At 47.9% G+C, this 23,483-nt stretch overlaps 2 protein-coding genes across 3 annotated transcripts in view; both read right to left on the reverse strand.

The window, feature by feature from the left end:
• Positions 1–302: 302 nt before the first annotated feature.
• Cplane2 (ciliogenesis and planar polarity effector complex subunit 2) lies at positions 303–7,761 on the reverse strand. Of its 2 annotated transcripts, none has more exons than XM_021631266.2 (6): positions 4,914–7,761; positions 4,475–4,624; positions 2,150–2,302; positions 1,588–1,712; positions 1,108–1,244; positions 303–911 (listed from the first exon to the last, which is right to left on the reverse strand). In XM_021631266.2, exons 2-6 carry the CDS (start codon positions 4,584–4,586, stop codon positions 662–664), a joined length of 777 nt encoding a protein of 258 aa, XP_021486941.1. In that variant the 5' UTR covers positions 4,587–4,624; positions 4,914–7,761; the 3' UTR covers positions 303–661. The 2 variants fall into 2 exon arrangements, with proteins under 2 accessions (XP_021486941.1, XP_021486933.1); XM_021631258.2 differs by having other exon boundaries at positions 4,845–7,761.
• A 6,742-nt stretch (positions 7,762–14,503) lies between these two features.
• The window catches only part of Fbxo42 (F-box protein 42), a 50,994-nt gene continuing 42,014 nt past the window's right edge, over positions 14,504–23,483 (reverse strand). Inside the window, exons 5-10 of the mRNA XM_021629925.2 lie at positions 22,125–22,278; positions 20,531–20,641; positions 17,560–17,656; positions 17,101–17,157; positions 16,085–16,201; positions 14,504–15,630 (exon numbers count right to left, since the gene is read on the reverse strand). Of these exons, the coding sequence (XP_021485600.1) occupies positions 14,515–15,630; positions 16,085–16,201; positions 17,101–17,157; positions 17,560–17,656; positions 20,531–20,641; positions 22,125–22,278 (1,652 nt within the window). The 3' untranslated portion in view covers positions 14,504–14,514. The remainder of the gene's footprint in view (positions 15,631–16,084; positions 16,202–17,100; positions 17,158–17,559; positions 17,657–20,530; positions 20,642–22,124; positions 22,279–23,483) is intronic.

Here is a 23,483-nt window from a genome sequence, read left to right on the forward strand (position 1 = left end):
ACCATAGCCAGTGATGTTCCCTGACTCTTAGGCAAAGCCCTTGCCTAAAGGCAGATTTACAGCTTCATAGACATGAAAGTCAAGGGTCACAGAGTGAATGGCTAGCTTCCTGGCTACGCAGGTGTACCACTTGCCTCAGGCTCCCTTCTGCTTCATGGGACTGGATGCCAGTCAATGCAGTGTGTCCACGGAAAGCTCTGGTGGCCTTCTATATGTGCTCACTTCCTGTCTGCTGGCTGAACGCTGGTAACTGCGGAATGACTCAGAATAAGGTGCAGGGAGCAAAAAACCACTTCTACGAAGTCCAGCCACTGAGATTTCAGTTTATCTGTTAGAGCAGATAGTGTGACTTCAAATGATAAGGCTCCTGGCTAAAGGCAAGAGAGGTCCAGGGTCCTTCTGAGTAACCCCCTCCCCGACACCATACCCTCTGTGGGTGTTGCAGAAGGGTGAAGGGTAGTGGAGCTAGGAGCCCTTTCAGCTCTGGAGCCTTGTGTTCCCACATTGCCCTCACGTGAGAGCCCTCCTCAACCAGTCCTCAGGACAGAACAGTGTTCCCGAATCAGCCTTGGGCCCTCAGTCCCACCATCTTCCTGGTCATCCAAGGGATGGATAAGTGGGGATCATGAGTCCTAGTCTCTACTCAGGATGCCACCACCCTTCAGCCCGGAGCATTCTCTGGGGAACTGGGCAGCAGGCCAGCTGCCACCTGGTCCTGGTGCCACAAATGTTCTGCAAGGCCATTGAGCACATGGGCAGTGTCAGCCAGCCCAGCCCGCCCATCCAGGGTACGTCCATCCGCCAGCCGCCGCCCTGGCACACTCTTCACCCGAAACAAGGGCAGTTCCCAGGCCTGCCGGAAGGCTGTGAGGTCTCGCTCCGGCACGTCCGTGTGCATGTACTGGTCAAACCTGGAGGAGGGTTAAGGCGCCTAGCCAAGAGGTTCTGCTCACCGCCGCATCAGGCCCAGCCTTGGCCTTCTCTCCAGAGGCCACACCTAGGAGCTGTGGTAGGTCCTGAGTCCCCTTTAAGGGAAACCTAAAGGTTAGACCTCCCAGGGTGACAGGTACCAGGAGCAGCGCATGCTAGCGGCCACTCAAAGGATACTTGGAGCCAATAACAATCTTGACCACCCCAGGAGCTTCACCAGCTACACGGGTCAACTGTCCAGGAAGGTCTTCAAAGGAGGCACGGTCAGTGAAAGAAAAGAGGAACAGGAAGGCATCCGCATTCTCTTTACAAGCCTAAGGACAGAGAGGCTATCTTGTAGGAAACTGACACTTAACCACACCCATATAGGACTAATGGCATACTGCCATGTGGCCATGTAATCACATGGGACTAGAACCCTCTGACCAGCTTCAGGAGCCCAAGAAGAATCAGTAGCAACCCCTCTTTTCACAGCCTGGGAAACTGAGGTCCAGAGCAGTGAGTGGCGAGGACACCGTCCCCAGTGCCAGCTAGAACCCTGCAGCCCAGCATGCTGCCCTCAGGTAACATGTGTTCAGGCCAGGCTCCTACAGACAGGGTGGGTCCCTGACAACAGCCTCCACCCACAGTCCACCCAGGCCCACTTGCCCAGCTCACCGGCAGCATGTGGTCAAACTTCTTGAGGGCAGACTCCCCACAGTCCCAGAACTCAAAACGGAACATGACAACGCGGTTGCTGTCCTTTAGCTTGGCCGGCCAAAACACCACAGTGGTCTGAATCCCTGAGGAGAATTGGGATCAGCCATTCAGAAATGGGATGGGGTGGGGGTGGGTCAACACTCTGACACGGGAGGCATGGTCCCTGACCTGGGAGAATCCTCAGACTCAGGAAGTAACAGTCTAACTCTGCAGGAATCCCTGGTTAACCAGGCAAGTGGGTCCTCGCCAGGAAAAGCAGTCTCAGTGCTTATGGGGGGAGATCTCAAAGGTCCTGGGACACATGATGGGGGATGCGCAAGCTTCTACCTGTATACCAAGTGGACAGGAGGCATGTGGCTTCCACTGTCTCTAGTACCAACCTGAACAACACGGCTTCCCAAGATCACAGAGGAAACGGCCTAACTATGTATAAGCCCCCGCTGATGCAGTCCGGGTCCAGGTTCTTGTCCCCATCCCATGGAAGACCACCATGGGTGGGCTGAGGGTTAACCCCACTCACCAGTGGTCTCATGGTGCACTACGGGCACTTCCAGGCCTGCCAGCTTCGCCACCAGCGCTGTTTTGCCCACACCACTTTTCCCAGACACAAAGATCTTGTAGCTGGCTGTATCAATGGCCACCGAAGGGGGCGGCACCGGCCGTTCAAGCAACCCTGTGGCAAGGAGGGAGCCAGTGAGTTGGGGAGGAGTCAATTCCGCCCTTGCTCAGACCCTGGGAGAGACAGCCTATCTCAAAAGCTAACTAGCCAGCTTGGTTCTCAGCATCGACTGGGCTCTGCTCCACAGAGGCCCAGGATACACAGAGATGGTTGAGACCTCATTCACCATTGTCAGCTACTCTAGATCTTTTGCTGAAGGCCTGGAGAGTGTACTCCTCCAGACATGCTTCGCTGTTAACAAAGATAAAACACTGGGTGTTTTTGCATGTATCTGTATGTCTGTGTATGTGTGTGCCCGGTGCTCGCAGAAGCATGAAGTGGGTGTTGGAGTCTCTAGGACGGTGGGCTACAGACAGTTGTAAGTCACCACGTATGTGTTGGGAATTAAACCTGGGTCGTTTGGGAGAGGAACCGGTGCTCTTAAGTCCTGAGCTGGCTCTCCAGCTCTCATACTTTTTTTTTTTAAAGTGAGTTATTTACAAATTATATTCACTATCATCATTAGTGACAATTGACCCCAGCCCAAACTTCACATGTGTAAGAGATAACCAATGTGAGGTTTTAATTAAGCACTTATGTATATCATGATGTGTGTGTATGTGGGGGGGATATGTGCGCATCACATTACACACGTGAAGGTCAGGGGACAACTTTGTGAAGTTGGTTTTCTTCTTCCACCTCATCATGGCTTCTGGAGACCCCAGGCTGACAGCAAGCACTTCACTGGCTGAGCCATCTCACTGGCCCCCAGACACGTTCTTTGATGTTGATTTTGTTTAAAGACTTATTTATGTATTTACTTTGATGAGTGCCCGCATTTATGTCTGTATAGCATGTGTGTGCCTGGTGCCTGCAGAGGCCAGAAAAGGGTGGTTGATTCCTTGGCTCTGGGGTGATGGGCAGTTGTGATCCGCCTTGTGCAGGCTATGAACTCAACCTAGGCCCTCTGGGAAGCTGCTAGTGCTCTTAACTGCTGAGCTGCTCTTCCAGAGGGCAGGGGTTAGGTTCCTAGCACCCCCATGGCCACTCACAACTGTCTGTAACTTCTGTCTCAGGGGATCTGTCTTCCTTTTCTCTCTAACCTCTGTGGCACTGCATACATGTGGCATACAGATACACATGCAGGAAAAAAATCCATACACATAAAATATTTAATAATAAAAAACTTGCACACAAAAAGGTCAAAATGATAATAATCTGTAGTCTAATGATGTAAAGTCCTGAGGTACTAAGTTCTTTTCTTCTTTGTGATACCAGGAATGGAACAGCCCCTGGCATGCTATTCGAGAGCCCTGCCACTGAGCTACGCCTCAGCCTCTTGGCCTGTTAACCAGGGCCTTGCCTGAGTGATCTGCCTTATTCCTGGGGAGCCCCATGTCTTACCCTAGACAACGGGCAAGATGCTGAAGGGTGTTCCTTTCCTCACTAGGGCATGATCCTAAAGAAATCTCTTGAATGTGCTCTTAAGAAAGTTGAATAGTCTGGGCATGGTGGTACACACCTTTAATCCCAGCACTCAGGAGGCAGAGGCAGATGGATCTGAGTTCAAGATCAGCCTTGTCTACAGAGTGAGTTCCAGGATAGCCAGGGATACACAGAGAAGCAGGGAAACCCTGACTTGAAAAAAAAAAAAAAAAAAAAAAAAAAAAAAACAAAACAAAACAAAACAAAAATAAAGAAAAGCAAAAAAGAAAAAAAGGTTGAATGATGGAACACGCCTTTAATCCCAGAACTTGGAAGACAGAGGCAGATGGATTTCTGTGAGTTCAAGACCAGCCTGGCTGGTCTAAATAACAAGTTCTGGTTACAGTGTGAAACCCGGTGTAAAACAAGGTTGCATCGGGCCACTGTGCAAAGTGCCCAGCAGAGGGCATGACCCCAGGTGAGGGCTCAGCATCTCTGGTGACAGTGGCTGTTGGCAGGGATGGGCTATTGCCATGCTCCTGGCTCTGTTGGTGGAATTAGCTTTAGGGAGATTGGGTGAAGGGGCACGTGACTAGAAGAGACACTAGACACAGGGCACCCGGGAGGCCTCGGTGGCGAGAAGTGGGGTGGGGCAGGTCCCACCGTCCTGCTTCTGTGGTCCCAGGGCGTGTCAAGAGTGAAGGAGCTGCAAGACGCATGTGGTGAGGTGGGGTAGGGGGGCGGGGGCGGAGAAGCGCTTACCAAACTCCCGTCGGCGATTCTTGCGCAGGATGCAGGCTAAGTACTCCTTGCCCTCGACTGTCTCATGCCAGTCTGGGACAATCACGGAACCGTGCATGGGAGGTCTGGCCATGGTGGAGCACGCCAGTAAGGTAAGGATGTGGCAGAGAACTGGGAGTAGGAGTGGAGAGAGAGGAGTAACCATTACCTCCTGCCGGCCTCGTGGTCCTTAATCTCTCTCTCTGGCTCTCCCTCGGAGCCTGGCTCCCCGTCCCGAAGGTGCATTCCCATGCCATTCCCCCCTCCTCCACATCGCTCTCTGGGGAGCAATACCAGGGCAAGCCCATCCTTGCCCTGGGAAGGTATTTCCACAAACCCCCTCTGCCTTTACCGCCTTCCGAGGGTCTCACAGCCCCCCTTCGCCTCTGCCTCCTCAATTCCGACTCCTAGGACCACCAACCTTCACAGTGCCCGCCTGCAGGCTGACTGGGGGAGGGACGGATCTTTTAAAAGCCCGCCCAGCGTTCTTGTCCTGGCAGCATACCCTGCTTCCGCCAGGCCTAGACACGGTCCGCAAAGCGCATGTGCAGACTGTTGCCATGGAGACGCAGGGAGAGGCCAGGCTCCTGAATTCGGGACAGTGTTTGTCTGTTCGGCAAGGTCAGCAGTTCTTCCCAAAGCCGCGTCTTCTTTGGCTTTACCAGCCTGAGCTCAGATTTTCCTCTCAAACGTAATCATCTCCCTCAGGAAGGCTTCCTCTGTTCTTTGTACCTCAGTTTCCTCGACTACAAAGTGTACATTATTTCCTTTTCTTTTTCTTTCTTTCTTTCTTTCTTTTTTTTTTTTTTTAGACAGGGTTTTTTGAGACAGGGTTTCTCTGTGTAGCAGCCCGGGCTGTTGTCCTGGAACTCATTCTGTAGACCATGCTGGCCTGGAATTCGGAATTCGAGATCCACTTTCTGTCTTCCAAGTGCTGGGATTAAAGGCGTGCTCCACCATTCCAACTTTTTTTTTTTTTCTCCTTTCTTTTATCTTTTTTGGGTTTGGTTTGGATTTGGTTTTTCAAGTCCGTGTTTCTCTGTGTAGCCCCGGCTGTCCTGGAACTCACTCTGTAGACCAGCTGGTCTCAAACTCAAGAGATCCACCTGCCTCTACCTCCAGAGTGCTTGGATTAAAGCTGTGTGCTAGTACCCCCCTGCTCAACTTTCTTTTTTTTTTTTTTTTTGTTGACCTTACTATGTATCCCTAGCTGGGATCCCAGCTATGCAGACAAGGCTGGCCTCAAACTCTCTGAGATCCTCCTGCCTCTGCCTCTCTAGTGCTGGGACCTCACAGGATTCTTTACAACAGTGTTGGGCAGCACAGTTCAGCGGGTTTAGTTATTTTTCTGTTGCTATTAATGTCACAGCCCCATCCGTCCTGCTCAGCAGGTCCAGACCCAAACACCTCTGGACTGAGAAGTCAAGGGACTTTGTAAGAGGTCTGACTAAAGAGCCATTTGTTTACTAAATTGATTTACTCATCACTGTCATTCAACAATGACCAAGCCCCAGCTGTGTACCCACTGCCTGATTGGTGCTGGGGAAGCAAGGGTGAACTAGAAGTCCTGCCTTCGGACTGAGCCTGGGCTTGTGAGCAGCCTGGAAGGTGGCTGCTCAGTAAATGCTTGTGAGCCGGACAGGATGAAGGGGCTACCTCTGAGAGGCTTCCATGGTCTTCACCAGCATTTCACACTGTGTCTTCAAGGAGGGCCAGCCATTGCTTTGCAAGGAATGAGTTAAGGGGGCCCTGTGCGGGCCGCTGTGCTGGAGTCTGTGGACATTCGTTTCCACGTAAACAGCATCGTGTCTCTACTATAGATGACATGACTTGTCTGAGGTTACACCCACCGCACAGCTAGTCAGTGGAAAAACAGACTCAGAGGCCTGGGTTACCTGACTCTAAAAACACGTATCTCTCCCGGCAGATTGGGTTCTGGACTTTCAGGGCTTCACCCCCAGCACCTGGGGGCTAGGGAAGCTCACAGCAACCAGAGGGTGGCAAACCCACAAGAGGCAGGCAGAGGTGTGTGTCTGGAGTTTTGGGTAGAGAAGGGAGGAGGGTGAAAAAGGGCGCTTCCCTCACTGGCTCACAGGCAGAGAAGTACAAGAGGAAACCATTTGTGTAGAACTCTGTGGCTGGAATCCACTGGGCATGCTCCTGGGTCAAGAGGTCCCTTCTGTGGTGCTTAGGATCTGCCCAGTCAGAGTTAGCCACAGCCACGCATAGTTCTCTCCACAGGCCAGGAGTGCTCGGATCGGATCTCAATTATCTTCTGGCTTCTAGACTTCACATTCATCCTAGTCCAGGCCTGGCTTGTGGGAGAGAGGGGATGAGAAAAACGCAGCAACTTGACAGAGTGACCTGGTAATAACCTGGGAGCTGGGTAAGATGTCAGCTCCTCTTGGGCACAGACAAGGGAGGGTTGGTGGTTAGAGATGCTGGTGACCAGAGGGTCAGGTATGCACTGCTACCTGTGAGCTCAGAAAAAGGTGCTTGATGGCCGCTTCATCCCAGAGCATGGAGCTGAGTTCTGGGCCTGTAAACTCAGAGAGATTCTGCCTCTGGGCCTGGGGGAAGCTGTAAATCTGCACATTTAACATGTACATTGGGGAGCTCTGACAGTACCACAGACTGGAGGCTCAGACTGCCAAACTGCAAAGGAGTGTTTCCTCACGGTGAGGCTGAAGATCCAACCTCATCACAGGGTTGGTTTCTGCCTCTGCCTTCTGTGTATGAGGACATGGCCTCTTCTCTGCTCAGTCCCTGCTGTTGCTTCCTTCTTTTTTCTGGAGATAAAGGCTCAGTATGTAGTTCAGGTTGGCCTGGTGAGCTCCTGACCCTCTTGCCTCACTCTGCCTCTTGAGTGCTGGGATTACAAGTGTGCACTACCACACTAGCTTCTGCTGTCCACCCCTACCCCCTTTCTGTTTTTTGTTTTGTTTTGTTAATACATGGCATCTCACTATGCAGCCTTGGCTAGCCTGGGACTCAGAGATCTGCCTCTGCCATCATGAATGCTGGGACTAAAGAGCACTGACTGCCTAGCACTGGTGGCACTTGCCTTTAATCCCAGCACTCTGAAGGGAGAGGCAGTTGGATCTCTGTGAGCTTTCTGAGGCCAGCCTGGTCTACAGAGTGAGTTCCAGGGCAGCCAACACTGCACAGAGAAACCCTCACTTAAAAACAAACAAACAAAACATAACAACAACAAAGAGCATTGACTACCACATCTTATAAAGACACTCTTTGGTTGGATTAGGGCTTTACCATTATGCTCTGATTTCCTTCTTTCCTCCCTCCCTCCCTCCCTCCTTTCTTCTTTGTAGAAACACAAGTCAGTCACAGCAGGGCCCAAGATCTTGATTAAATAAACACTTCTGCTGGGGACAGGCAGTCGACCAACACAGGGGCTGAGGGTGACAAGTTCAGGACAGTGCTTAAGGTACTTGTGCACTATCTTGGTGTGCTGGGTTCTAATCTCCTGTTCCTTAATCATTACATTTGCCCTAGCCCCTCCCCCCAGCTTTAGAAGTTCTTTCTCTTTTTAAACCTAAGGCAAAAGGAGTGAAACTTGGAATGTTAGTAATGTAGAAAATGAGAATAGCTGAGCTAGAGCTCACCTGGAAATTACTGAGCTGAAAGAACGGAGTCAGGGATGGACTAAACTAAACAAGACATGTGACGGTGTGTTTGGTGCCCAGCTCTGGGCAGAACACTCAGGTCCTACACCCTCCTACACCCCACTGTCCATTGTGTCACTTCTAGGTAGTGCCCACCTGACCCTTTTTCGGGGACTCCTCTGATACTCCGGTCTGCATCTCCTTTCCTCCCAGTTAGGGGAGCCACTCCGTGTCTAGTTGTTGGAGAGTTGTCATGACGTCAGGTTGTGCCTTTGACTGGACTGGCTGTACTTTCAGTTTGGAGAATGGCCTGAGGGAGGCTGGGGTCAATCACCATGTAGAATGTGAGGCTAGCAATCCAGGCCAGAGATGAAGACTTGTATATTTATGAGCACACCCTGAGCCAAAGGGAGGAGCCAATAGTGGGTTTGAGTTTTTGTTCCTATCTGCCCCACCTCAGGATATGCTGGCAAGGCTGTCTGATTCTTGCTTTCAACCACCCTCAGGCCAGGCCAGGCCCTGTGTGCCTGCTCACCTGGACCTCCCATCTACTCCAAGCTGTTGATGTATTGCTGCCTTGAAGAACCCATGGCCTGGTGGGGCCCTTGTCTTGAGGTGCTTGATAAATGTGTGTGGGAACATCAAACTGTGAAGAAGGTAGTGAAATAATCAGAGGCTTCTACTTCAGAAGGACCCTTAGGAAGATGGCTCACTCCTTTTGCCATATCTTTAAAAAGAGGTCAGTGCCACCCTTTTCATAGGCAAGAGTTCAAACCTTTGTTTTGTTGCTTTTTTCTGAGACAGAGTTTCTCTGTGTAGCCTTGGCTGTCCTGGAACTAAGTAGACCAGGCTGGCCTCGAACTCAGAGATCTGCCTGCCTCTACCTCTGGGATTAAAGCTGTGTGCCAGCACTGCCCGGCAACTATGCCCCGGCCAGTGTATGCCTTCTTGCCAGCTGTTTTCAGATGCCAGGACTAGGTCTTTACCAAAGACACTAGCTTTGTATATACTGACAGCATCTGCGGCCCAGAGCGCAGCTTCAGAGGAATACCACCTTTCCCGTAGCTGGAGGCTGGGGTTTGCCAGTAAGGGTTAGCATGGGGGTGGTACTCTGTAGTTGATGCAGGCTAGGCAGGGAAGGCCAGCCAGGGTTTCAAAAGGGAAAGAAACAATGGGAAAGTCATTGTCTGTTTCCCCATAGCTTTGCATTGGATGCACACAGATGCAAAGTCTTTCCTAGGGCTCCCCCAGGTGGCCCTTTTAAGGAATAACATCCACTCAAATGTGTAAGCCTTGCCTGGTTCCAGCTTCTTTGGTAGAAGGCAAGTTCCCCACTACCTTTTTTTTTTTTTAATTTTATTTTATGTGTATTAGTGTGAAGGTGTCAGATCCCTTGGAGTTGGGGTCATAGACAGTTGTGAACTGCCATGTGGGTGCTGGGAATTGAACCCGGGTCCTTTGGAAGAGCAGACAGTGCTCTTAACCACTGAGCCATCTCTCCAGCCCTCCCTACTACCTTTTTACTGACAAAGCTGAGTGACCTTGAAAGAAGTGAGAAGGCTTGTGCCAGCTCCGACTGACTGCATCAGCTTTGGTTCCAAGTCTGTTCTGGTCAAAACCTGTATTAACCCCTCTTACTTCTAAGTCCCTCTGAGTCCAACGAGCCAAGTTTCCAGAGTTGAAAGGGCATGGAGATCTCATTCCAGATTTCATGCATGGGCCAGGGATCATCCCCTCCCCTGAAACTATCAGTCCCTGCTCAAACACTCCCAGCATCAGTGAAACTGTTCCTCACACCCAACCCCTGGCTATACTATAGACGGGCTAATTACAGCTGAGGGATGCTGTCTTGTGGGCTAGAGGAGGTGGAAGGGGCAGCCCCAAGCTTGTGTGGCAGCTTCACACAAGGCCAGCCTGCTGGGTCTGGAGGTAGGGACTCCTATGTTGCCCAGACCCAAGGTGCTCTAGGCTTACTAGTTTTAGGGACCTTTCTCAGGTTCCCAGAAAATAAAAGCTTAGGTTCAGGGTGGTGACCTGGGCTGGTCACTCTTCATAGTCTCTCTTCCTGGCAATTTACACACAAATGGGGGGGGGGCAATGGCTGGGGAGTGCTTGGACTGACTGCACGTAGCTAAGCTGTGCACAATGGCAGCACACTTCCTTCCACCTCCAATGCATCTTCCTGATCCTACAGGGCAGAGACAACTACACCACAGCTGGTAAGACCTGCGCCCCAGGGTAAGGTAGTAAACAGGGGAAGCAGTATGCAAGCCCTATTTACTGTGTTGCTTAAAGACCCACCCTGTCCTGTATCCTCACCTCTGCTCAGGCCAGTGATAGTGAAAAAGGCTGTCCTGGGCCCCTGCACAACTCTCCTCACTTCCCTTGGGTCTCCACGTCAGGGTGAGATTGAGGATCTGCAATGCCAAGTCCTTCAGGCATGGTGGGGACAAGGACAACAACCCCTCTCAGCAAACACAACGTCCTAACCACCCTGTTCCTCCCACTGCCCTCCATCCCTCAAAGGTGATTCACTTTGAAAGATGTGAAAAAAGGACTTTTCCTCTTTCTTCCCTGTACTAATAAAGTAGTTAAGACAATTCAGTCCATTTTTGTTTTATTTGTTAAACTGCTAAAAAGTCATGGGGGGGGCATTAACAAAAATGAAGTTGACAGATTTAAATATCCATGAATTCCACTTTCATTCCTACACTGTGATGTGCCTAAAATGACTATCAGGGCGAGCCACCTGGCACCCCTGAGTTATATGGGAAACATCACTCACAGCACCAGCTTTGCCAGGGCACAGTGGGCGTGCGATGACATGAGCCCTGGTTGGTAGGAGGGGTCAGAGCGAGCAGAGCGAGGACAGTGGAGCCAAAGTGGCTGGCATTCATTCACTCACAAAGATGGCAGTGAGAGGCCACCTACTGGTAAGAGCAAACCGTGCCTTCGGCAGTACTGGAGGCCAGGCTTCCTTACCCTAGACCCTTCAGACCCTCCCCACTGTAGTATGTGCTGGTGAGACCACAGATAACGCAAAGCTGAGCATTCACCATGCCGGAGGCACCGTGAGGACGAGGACAGACGGACAGACCGAGCAGGTGATTCACTTTGAAGGGGAAGGAAAAAAGCAAAGCAGAAGGAACTTAGAAAGACAAAGTAAAGGAAGAGAGGATCTTCTTGTTCTGTTGCCAGTGGCTTTTTGTCCTCCAAAGTTGAGCCTTCCTGTAATAATGCTTTCTCCTCTCCTCTCTTCTTTAAGGAGTTCCAAGACCGTTCATTCTTCCACAGTTCATGGTTTCAGTTCTTGCTATTGCTCAAATATTAGAATCAATCAACCCACAGAAAGCTGGGAGGGCAAGCCCAGCATTATCTTACACAAAATTTCAATTTTGTTTCTATACCATATTGGTGCTTCCAAAATGGGGGTGGGGGGTAGGGGTGCTGTGGCGCCCTCATCCAAAGCAAGCAAGAAAGGCAGAAACAGGAATGAAAACGAATGCTCTCTGCTGCATGGTGTGCAGGATGCATGAACAGGAAGCTCTGTGCAGGAGCAGAACAGTGCCCAGAACTCTCATATGAGGCCAGCAAAATGACTGAAGTTTATTTGACCGAGGGCTCTCAAAGGCACACTTGCAGGAATGGAAAGGGTTAAAGCTTCAAGTAGAAACAAGATGTATTTTAAATACTTAAATACTGATAAATATTTTCTTTAGGTGCTCCTGAGGGTTCAAACAAAATACTTTTGTCTCATGTCTCTCAGGGAATTTTAAGACAAAATTGGTATCATGTCAAAAGAGGAGTTGTGGTTGAATCTGAACTGATGGCTGTAGGAATGCTGACCTCTGCTGAGACACCGGAAGTCCTACTACACACATATCCTTAAGGGGCTGAGGAGACCACCACGTTCACTGTTGAGTCACTTCCCACAGCACAAAGCCACAGTGCTCAGGGACTACCAAGTCCTACATGGCTGGGTGCAGTCGAGGCTCATTCTGTCTTCTCTAGAGGGACTGCAGACACCTGGCTCTCAGCATTGTAGGCATCCTCCAAACTCCAGAGGAACCCATAACTTTCTAAGAGGTTAGTATTTCTGTTGCCTGCCTACTTGGAAAGAGTAGAAGAATCAACAGTTGACAGCCACCCAGCTGAGGAAGGCCACAGGGGAAGAGAAAGACTACAAAGTGGAGATTCTGAACTTTCAAGTGTCCTAATACTTGATGTTTGAGCAGAAACCAAGTGCAGAGGCACCCTCCACACAAACCCAGCACGACAGTTCCAGCACCACCAGGCTGCTTATCTGCTGGCCTCACCTCTTAGGTCAGGACCCCACAGTATCCAACAGTCTCAGCCAAAGGACTGGCAACAGCAACACAGCAGGGAGCTGGACTGTAGGACACACAGGAAGTAGGCACAGGGGTGTTCCAGAGCGCATGCCTCAAGGGCAGGCCCTTTCCTGGGCTTCAAATCGAGGACATTCCTGCCAAGACCACCAGAGCAAAGCTATTGGCTCAGGGCAGAAGAACATGAAGCAGAGACACACACCCGTCTGACAGGTAGAGTGCTGGCTGTGAGCCAGGACCAAGGGCCAGCTGCTGTGGGCTTGTGCTTAGGAGACACTGACAAGAAAAAAGGAGAGTGGGGCTGGGAAACACGTTTGTTATTTCAATTTCAGTCTTAAAGGCAAAATAAAAATCCTTTACCTATTGATGAGAAACCACCAAGATCGATAGTTGCATGGCCATCTTATTTTGATGTCTCCTATGTCCAGGCTATGGCTTAGAGACTACTAATTTACAGCTTTCTCTTTAAACAAAATAAATACTCTCCTGGTTGGTTGTACTTTATCTAGGAAATGAAGTGAAAGTAGAAACAAAAACCCTGTTTGGGGGACACAAGAGCAAGTCATGAAGGATGGAGCTGCTCCAAGGTCAAGGGCATGATACTCAAGCTGCTCACTTGGCAACATCACAGAAGGTTGTGTCACAAGTGGCAGGCAGAGGCAGGAGGATCTCTATGAGCTACATATTGAGACCTTGCCTTGGGGGTGGGGGTGTCTTTTAATTCTTCAAAGATTTTTTTTGTTTCATTTTATTTTTCTCAATGCTCTCTTTTGTTTGACTTCTGATCCACTCTTAAACTTCCAGGGGCTGCCTTGAAAGGTAGCAGGGAACTGAACCCTGCACTCTCAGATTCAGGATCAGGAGCCGTATCAATCGAGCTATCCAAAACTCCAAAACTCCCTTGACAGTTGTGTTTTTTTTTTTTTTTTTTTTTTGGTAAATGATACTGCATTCTTAATTTTGTCTTGTTGAGAAGAGTCTCATCATATAACCCAGATTAGCCCCAAACCTAAAATCATCCTGCCTCTGCCCCAAGTGAAGTGTGTACCAGCACACTTCAGTGAATCCGGACTGGCCTCAGGGATGTTGGTAAAGACTATCTAAAGATTTGATTTCTATGGACACTAGAGTTTTGTGAGAAAGGCAGAAATGACAAAAGTTCTGGGGCTTAAAAAAAAATAAAAAATAAAAAAATAAAAGGCCAAATACCCAAAATGAAACAACATCCCAAACCAAACCACCAAAAGACAGGGGAGCAGCCTACAGACAGACAAGAGGCCTCTGAGGGCAATTCTAAAAGAAAAACAAGTATGTTTTTTGGCAACTTGCAACCAAACACGATTGTCAGAAAATTCCATAATCAGACACTGAATGTTTGCTGAGACGTAGGGAGAACGAAAAAAGACCAATGGACAGGAAGGAGGCAGACAGATGGATGACTCCAGCATGTGGGGAACAGTACTTCTTGTTGGGTGATTTCTCTGGATCAGAGGGCAGAAGGGACTGGGCACAGGGTGCTTCTGCAGAGCCACCACAGGTACTCTGTGGTTTAAGCAGGAACAGGGGAAGAACTGTTTTCTGTGACTGACCCTGCAGCCCCGTGGCTGAAGCCTCTTCCTGGTGTCCTGTCTAGGCCCATTGTTTCTGACTCTGAGAAGGCCACAGAAAGGTCACAGGGGCTCTTCAGCTTCTTGTGGGAAGTTACTTTGTCAGTCTGTCCCCTTACTTCCCGGTCTAGTTACCAGCAGAGTAGAAAAGGCCAGCACAGCCTCTCCTAAGACAGCAAGAGCTGATCTGAACCAGGATGAAGATCTCCCCTTTATTTGTAAACAGAGTTGGCTATATAATATATCTGTGTGTGTGTGTGTGTGTGTATATGTATATATATATATCTTTTCCTTAATGGAGATTTGATCCCAGCCTGATATGACAGGCGTGGAATTGGGAGTTTTGGTTTATGGGAGTCATGTTTTTCCCAAGTCTCAGTCCAAATGCTTGTACACTGGAAAATTCCAAATTAAAAGCCACAGAAAGGGAAGGGATTTTGAACAAATTATCTCTTTGCTCGAACAAAGTACAAGGCGTTTGTTTTTGGATAGTACTTCACATTCTGCTTCTTGTCCATGAGCCCTCCAAATATGATGAGCTCTCCTCTGCCTTGCACCACTGTGTGCAGGCTGGTTTCAGGAGGTCCGACCACAGAACTACTAGTAAATACTTTCCACTTGACCCGGCCTTTCTCCTTGGTATCTTTAATGTCCAGCACATACATCTGCATGGGTTTGCAGTTCATACTCTGGTACAGGGGTTTGCCAACATTGAGGGACTGTGGAGGGTGGTGGCCCAGACGTCGAGCAATGGGGGGTAAGGAATGACCATCTCCTTGGGCTGGTCCTGGGCGGGGGATGGGTACTGTTTCTCCACTGCTCAGGCTCTGATTCCCAGGGGAGCTTGGAGAAGACCCAAGAGGAGGACTTAGTGCAGCTGAGGCTGAGGGGCCTTTGGATGACATCGCTTTGATGGCTTCCAAGCTCCGACGCAGGGCACCAGGAGATACAGCCCCTGCCAGCGCATTGGCCACGTGTGGTGGGGTGTGAACACCATTGGTCTGTTCTGGAGGGTGTCTCACACTCCCTGCCGCTGTCCTGTTGTCTGTGCTATCCACGTGACTGCTACTGGAAGCAGACTTCAGGTCCCAATTCAGATCAATGGAATTTAGCCTCAGGTCCTTCTGGTCTGGTAGAGACCCTCGTCGGGGGGGCAGAGAAAGTCCCATTCTTAAGTCATACCCTTCAGAGGCAGATGGAGTGCTTGGAGATACCACCTGCACAGGGCTGTCTAAGGAAGCACCCCCAACAGCTGCTGTTCCTGGAGACAAATTTCCACCATTGAGGATGGGAGAGCCATCTCCTCTGGCTGGGGAGAGGCTCCCTTCCCGGGAACCTGAAGGAGTCTGCCTCTGAGCCCTGGGTCTCAGTGTTCCCCAGCGGCCATTAACACAAGGAGCTTCATCCATGCTCCTCACTGGGGACTGGGAGCGGTACTCTCGGGTTTCGGGAACCAGGGCTGGAGGAGTGGCACTGATAGGTGATGGGCGAGAGTTCAAACTGGGGCTGAGGGGCGCTCTCCCACTAGGAGCCTGGCTGAAGACCACCACACACTGTCCCACCTGGAAGACAAAGGACTCGTGCTCACACCCTCGCCCTCTGTTCTGATCATTCATGCAACTATCAAATTTTCTAACACGGCCACTGGGAATGGGCCAGGTGTTTTGTAGATCTGATCCACGGAAATGAAAGTAACCGTCATGTTGGCTAGAAAGGCAAGTAGACAAGAATAACTGTTGCTACAATGTGACGTTATCAGTTATGGCTGTGGAATAGGGGTGTCTGTTTGAGGGACCCTGGAAAACATTCTGTAGACAAATGGATGCTTAAAGCTACAAGTGAAATGATATGCACCTATGTCCTCCTATCAAGCAGCTCATGGTCGTGGGAAATACTAAAAGAGCACATGACAGCAAACTGTTTCCTACTTCTGTACACATTTCCCTTAAAGCTTAAAAAATTAATTTGGTTTTCCAATTTAGGGTATTTCCTGATGGCTGCTCATTCCCTACTTACCCGGCAGGCTGGATGGCACCAGAGCTCTGGGGCTCCATGGTCTTCATTTTCTACCTTGAGTGGCTGCCAGGCCCAGGGACCTGGGTGCATGTGCAGTAGCCAGGCATCTTTGAACAGCTGTAAGAGAAGGGCCAACGACAGAACTCAGCACTGGCATGTGCTTTAGCACACACGAACTGCCATCTCACTCAGAACTGCTGTACATTTACTTATTTACTTACTTAATTTAATTAATTTATTGTGTGACAGAATTACTGTCTTAAAGCTGTGCTGTCTGGTTTAAAGTGTGTGGGCTTTGCAGGATGGACATCCTAAAGTCCTCAGGTATTCATTCAGCTATGACTTCTGCCTCCATTCATTCATACACGGCCACTGACCGTCCTGAAACAGAGTTGTTCTTGTGATCCACACATCATCTATAACCGGTGTGTGTGTAGGGGAAAGATAATATATCTACTAACTTTCTCAGTCCTCAGTCTACATTCTTTTCTTTCTTTCTTTCCTTTTTTTTTTTTTTGGAGACAGTGTTTCTCTGTATAGTCTTGGCTGTCCTGGACATACTCGTAGACCAGGCTGGTCTCGAACTCACAGAGATCCACCTGCCTCTGCCTCCCCAAGTGCTGGGGTTATAGGTGTGCACCATCACACTCCGCTTCAGTCTGCATTCTTAAGTAAATTCCATGTGCATCTCAGTTATCTACCTATTTTTCTATCTCACTGCCCCTGCAAAACAAATATTGGCAAACCTTATAACTTAAAAGAGGAAACAGAAATAGAAAGAACTGAGAAATGAATATTTAAGAGACCAATGTTTCTGACTAAAATCACCTTTCAATCCACTCCCCACCCCCCCAAAAAAGAATAAAGGGCAGAAAATACAAAAGCTGTCTCCTCAAAGTGGAAAGGACATTCTCTAAGTCAGCATGCCAAAAGAAGACTCTGTGTCCTAGTAAACAAGCAGGATAAGCATGGTTTCAGCACTCAGCAGCTGAAGCAAGTGTCACTGTAATACTCACAGCATTGGGACCGCCACACCCACCAAGGATTAGGATAGTTGCATCATCTATAACAATCTGGGAAGACAAAGAAATTTAAAATAAATCCACAAGGACACAGGCATCTGATTTCCCATGCTTCAGTGACATATACAAATGTCATGCTGAGCTCCTAAGTGGGTATCCCAGCTGCCCACTCTACCCAAGCCATGTCAATTCTACCCTTGAACCGATGACTCCTGAACAGACACATAACTTGAAAAAATAGTAACACAAGTAACAAGTGTTAACCATAGAAATGCAGAATTCTCTTAATAAAATCCTCACTGAGGTCACTATAAGTAATACAGCACAATAAAAGCTGAGAACAAACAGCACAGAAAAAAAGTGAGAAATTCTCTTTGGCTCACTACACAGGGACCTCACCTCACTCCCATAAAGACACTACAGAGCTTGCTCAATAGTTAAACTCTTTAGCACCTGAGACTGGCCACCTCGGGGATGAGGACTGGGGCCAGAGATGTTCGGCTTGGACCACGCCCACTGCTCCAGGTCAAGGACCCAGACTTCATTGCTCCTGTGAGATAAGAAAACAGTCATAAGGAGGTTGGGAGCTCCAGAGAGACAGCAGTGGCTGGGAGATTCTGGTGCCTGTACCCAGCTGGCAGACTTACACCATTTTCACACACAGCCTGTCTGGGCTGGCGGAGGCTTCAGAGATGCTTTCCTCAGAGTCTAGGGGCTTTAGAAGAAAAAAAGACTGTAGCTGAACCTTACATTTGCAGACTAAACAAAAAACTTTATTTTCTCTACCTTTGGTTTCCTTTCCTATGAAATAGAAACACTACTGTTCTATAGAACTACAGATACCGGGTATGGTGGCACATGCCTTTGATCCCAGCACTCATGAGGTAGAGGCAGGTGGATCTCTTCGCTCCAGGACAGCCAGGGCTACACAGAGAAACAGTGTCTCAAAAACCAGAAAGAGAGGGAGAGCATGCTCAAGAAAGTGAGCAGTTCTATCACATAGGCATCTTAAGCACACAGTCAGCCCTGAACCTGTCCGGAGATTTTTCAACCTTTCTTTCCTCTGTGGCCATAGTCTTAGCTGAGTTGAATGTGAAGCTACATTCTGGACCTAAAGGACAAGCTCATCAGTGATAGCTGGAGGCAGCTGCTGGTCAAGTAATCACCTTCCAAAAACAAAAACTACAAGAAAGAAAAAATGGTTCTGAAGGCATCTATCACTGTACAAAAGCTAAGAAAACTCTATTGATGATAACAACAAAGAGTATTTCACAGTGGCTCACAAAAGCTGCAGTTTTTATCAGGAGCCAACTGCTATACTCAACTCTTCTCCAGAAGGCAGCAGTGATGGGCATGGTGGCACACACCTTTAATCTTAGGCAGACTGAAGTGAGTTCTAGACCAGCCTGCTCTACATAAAACCCAGGCCAGTCAGAGACCTGGTCTCAAAACACCAAATCCCTCTGCCGAAAGAAAGAAGTAGCATGGCCTTTTCTTGGCCATCCCCCATTGCAATCCGAGCACTCATGAGGCAAGGATTGCATGAATTCATGGCTGGACAGAGCTACAAGCAAGATTTTGTCAAAAGAAAGAAAGAGAGAGAGAAAAAAAAAAGAGAGAAAGAGAAAGAGAAAAAGAAAGAAAGAAAGAAAGAAAGAAAGAAAGAAAGAAAGAAAGAAAAGAAAAGAAAGGAAAGGAAAAGAAAAGAAGAGAAAATAAGAGAAAATAGAGCCAGACAGTGGTGGCACTCACCCCTAATCCCAGCATTGGGGAAGCAGAGCAGAGGCAGGCAGATCTGTGAGTTTGAGGCCAGCTTGGTCTACAGAGTAATTCCAGGACAGCCAGAGAAACACAAAGAAAAACCCTGTCTTGAAAAACGAAAAAAGAAATAAACAAAAAAAGAAAAGAAAAGAAAAGAAAAGAAGCATAGCAACGACAGGTTCCTGACTGTCTATCTCCAGTTTGTAGGTATCTCTTTAAGGTCTTCTATTTACATATAATGATATAAAATAAGTACTCCCAAACTTAAATCCTAAGCCCTCTTATCTAGAGGGCAGTTTCTTTTGTTTCTTTTCATATTTTATATATTTTTATATTTTTCTCTTCATATTTTACTTTTTTGGTTTTGTATCATTTTGCATTTTTAAAAACAGATCCTCATAGGCTGGCCTCAAACTTTCTATGTAGCAAAGGATGGCCCTGAACTCCTGTGTGTGTGTGTGTGTGTGTGTGTGTGTGTGTGTAATTTTTTTTAAAGATTTATTTATTTATCATGTATACAGTATTCTGCCCTGCATGTATACCTGAAGCCAGAAGAGGACACCAGATCGCACTCTAGATGGTTGTGAGCCATTATGTGATTGCTGGGAATTGAACTCAGGACCTCTGGAAGAGCAACCAGTGTTCTTAACCTCTGAGCCAGCTCTCTAGCCCATGTGTGTGTGATTTTTAAAATTTATTTACTTGTTTTTTTGTTTATTTATTTCTGAGGTAGAGTTTCTCTGTGTAGCCTTGGCTGTCCTGGACTCCCTTTATACCAGGCTGACCTTTAACTCATAGAGCTCCATGTGCCTCTGCCTTTCCAAGTGGTGTGATTATAGGTATAAGCCACTGTGCTGGGTTTCTCCATAGCTATTTTAAAACATGAAGCTTGTGAGCCCTGTCACAGGGTAAGCTTGGGTCTGCAATGACTCTCTCTCTCCCTCTCTGAGAAAGAGTTTTTCTTTTTAGCCCTGGCTGTCCTGGAAATCACTCTGTAGACCAGGCTGGCGCTCAACTCACAGAGATATGCCTGCCTCTGCCTCCCGGGTGCTAAAGGTGTATGCCACCAAGCTGAGCTGCAATGACTTTCTTGATAGCTCATTAACTCCCCATCTTATTCAGAGTATACAGAAAACTCCCATGGCTCCTACTCATACCAGTGATGCAGATGGACTTGCTGTTTTGGATCTTGACTTCCAGCATGAGCAACAGAGAACGGGTAGTGATACAGAAGGCAGAGATGGGGAGCAGCCTCCCTGACAGTTTCTTACATACTCTCCTAATCTCCTATCCAATTTGGAGAGTCCATAATTTCTACCCATCTTGTGAATATACCTCTCTCCTTCTCCTGAAGGACCTGAGCTGGGCAATGAAGCATCCTGTTGCATGGAATACGGCCTTCTATAGGTACAAGACAGTAGACAAGGAGGAGGCTTCACAAGAACTTGATCCCATTGTATTAAACAGAAAGAAATTCTACTTAACCTTTGACTTTATGAAGCAATTTTTTCAACCTATTGATCTGTGATGGAGAGACACTGAGGTGAAGTAACTAACTGGGTTAAGGAGAACTATGTTCAGGGACATGGCTGTGTTCACCTTTCTGGCCTATCATGCTCAGGAGTTTCTTCATGTTAGCCTGAAGCAAACCAGCAATACTTACATTTGCCGGGATCCTAAAGAGCCACCGAAGACAATCATCTTATCACCTATCACACAGGAGGAATGGCCAGCCATGGGAGGGGGCCCATGCGTGGTGACGATGCAGTTCCACCTAAGGGAAGCAGACGGAAGGAGGCAGAAGTCAGGGCCATCTGCTGCATCTTGCAAGCATAAGAACAAGCAGTAGTTGGTCCACTAAGAAAGACAGGCTGTACCTTTCTAACAGACAGTGATAGGACAAGAAAAAGAGCAGAGCGCAGGGTGTTTGTACCTTTCCCATGAGCTTCCTTCTTCAAGTTACATCCAAGTTCTCAATATGGCTGCAAACAGCCAAGGAAGAGAAGACCACCATAGAACAAAATATGATTTTATGGCTTTCTCAGCCTAGTTTGCTGAGAAATTTCTACCTGCCATTCTATCTGATTAATGATTACCATCATTAAGAAAGACATGTCTAGTGGCTGGAGAAGTGGCTCAGCAATCAGAGCAATGGAGCTCTTCCAAAGAGGACCTGGGTTTATTTCTCAATACCCACATGGTGACTCACAACTGCCTGTAACTGCAGTTCCAGGCGGATCTGACACCTTTACACAGACATATGTGTAGGCAAGACACCAATGCAAAACAAAATAAAACAACAAAACAAAAAGCAAAAAGAGAGACATGTTTGTCAAGTAGGGTGGTGCACACCTTTAATCCCAGCACTCAGGAGGCAGAGGCAGGAGGATTTCTGTGAATTTGAGGGCAGCTGATCTACAGAGTAGGTTCCAATACTGCCAGAGCAATGTAGAGAGGACCCTCTCTCAAAAAACCAAACTAAACCAAAACAAAACAAGACAGAGGTCTCTGAGAAAGAACAGTACATAGGGTCCCTTGTGTTCACAATAACCCTGTGCTCCTGGAAAGGAGCTGCTGAAGCTGACGGCTCCTTCTCCAACCGGCCTGTCCACTTTCCTCAGAAGAGAACCAGCTCTTCTCCTTTTGCTCCTGGGGGGAAAAGGTTCTTAATGTCCAAAGGACAGTCTGCAAAGCATCTCACTCCATAAGCAAGCTCTTGCTGTAAGCCCTCAGCCTGGAAAAATCTTTAGAGTTTCTATCAATCAAACTCTCCATGGGATTCTGTTGTTTGGTTAAGATTTTTTTCAAGATTGTTAATAATTTTCAAAAATATTTATTTTTATATTTACATATGCCTATGTGACTGTGTGAGGGTACTGGATCCTTTGAAGCAGAGTTCTGGGAAGTAAGCTCTATTCCTCTGCCACATGAGGAAGCACTCTTAACCACAGAGCCATCTTGCTACCCCCTCCAAGAAAGAGTCTTAACACACAAAAGTGAAGAAACCATTTATTTCCACCCTATTTTGGGTCATCAAGATAGCCTCATGGGCAAAGGCACTTGCTGCCACGCCTGACAAACTGAGCTTGATCCCTAGGATTCACATGGTTAAAGGGCAGAAATGGTTCCAGGCACTGTCCTTTGCCCTCCATACACATGTTGTGGCATGTACCCCCACCCCCATACAAAATAACTAAAATGTAATACAATGAAATCTATTTCTTCCAGATATAGAATGGGTTATCTTTGTGGCTTACCAATTTTTAGATGGTGAGTATGTGTGAATTTCATCAAAGAATCTCTCTGGTTGGTGTAAGGGATAGGGACTTGGCCTTGTCCAGCCACCAAATAGCACTAGTAAGTCCTTGTACACGACCAGAGTGGCCCCAGCTTTGGGGGAAGGATAGGACCCTAGGAGAAGACAACAGTACCACAGTTAGGATTTAGGAGCATACCCACAGACCATGTTTCCTTAAAGGGAACCAATGTCACACAGCAGAAGGGTAAGGGTGAGACGCTGGGTTTTCAGGTCTCAGAGATTCATTACTGATTTATATATCTTCATAACCAACATGGAGAAAGTTACTCAGCTTTCTTTGGAAAGTGGGGTGGATTGGTACCCATCTTAAAAGGTACTAACTTACCTTGGCTTAGGTTTACAATGGTGCTGTAGTGGCCCACAGTCAGTGCAAATCCTCCTCTGAAATTTGGTCTTTACAGGCTTGTGGGAATGCTACCCAATACAGCGAACCTCAGGTCCCAGGCAGTCTCATGGTCACAGACATAATGGTGGACACTGTGTACCATTCTGTGTACACAGAATGTGTACACAGGTGCTGTGTTGTGTGGTGTCTGGGAGCCAAGTATGTTAAGTGCATTTTCAACTTGTGATGGGTTTAACTGACTTATAACCTTGTCATGACTTAGTCTAAGAGCAGCCTCAAATACATACAGAGTTTGACACCAGCTTGAGCCCCATGAGACCCTATCCAAACAAACAAGAAAGAGAGAGAGAAGGGGAGAAGGGAGAAAGGAAGGAAGGAAGAAAGATCTCATAGGAACATACCTTTCCAGGGTTTTAGTTTTGAAATGACCATTGCTATTTCCCCCAATTTCTCACTGGGCATCTCTCTCTCTCTCTCTCTCTTTTAGATTTATTTACTTATTATGTATACAGCATTCTGCCTGCTTGTATGTCTGCACACCAGAAGAAGGTTATCAGATCTCATTAGAGATGGTTGTGAGCTACTCTGTAGTTACTGGGGATTGAACTCAGGACCTCTGGAAGAGCAGACAGTGCTTTTAACCTCTGAGCCATCTCTCCAGCCCCCTGGGTATCTCACTGTTATTATGGTCAAAGTAATGTGTCCTAATATGTAGGGGTCAGAAAATACCAGTATATTAAAACAAAAAAAGAAAACAAAACAACTCTACCAGGCTATATATGGTTTAACAGTTAAGAGCACCGCTCTTCCAGAGGACCTGGGTTCAATTCGCAGAACCCACATGGTAGCTCACAACATGTAACTTCACTTTTAGGGGATCTTCTGGACTTCATGGCATCAAGGACACACAGGTGCATAGATACACATGCAGGCAAGATACTCAAGCCCATA

Source organism: Meriones unguiculatus, chromosome 3 (assembly GCF_030254825.1).
Source record: "Meriones unguiculatus strain TT.TT164.6M chromosome 3, Bangor_MerUng_6.1, whole genome shotgun sequence".
NCBI classification, from domain to species: Eukaryota; Metazoa; Chordata; class Mammalia; order Rodentia; family Muridae; genus Meriones; species Meriones unguiculatus.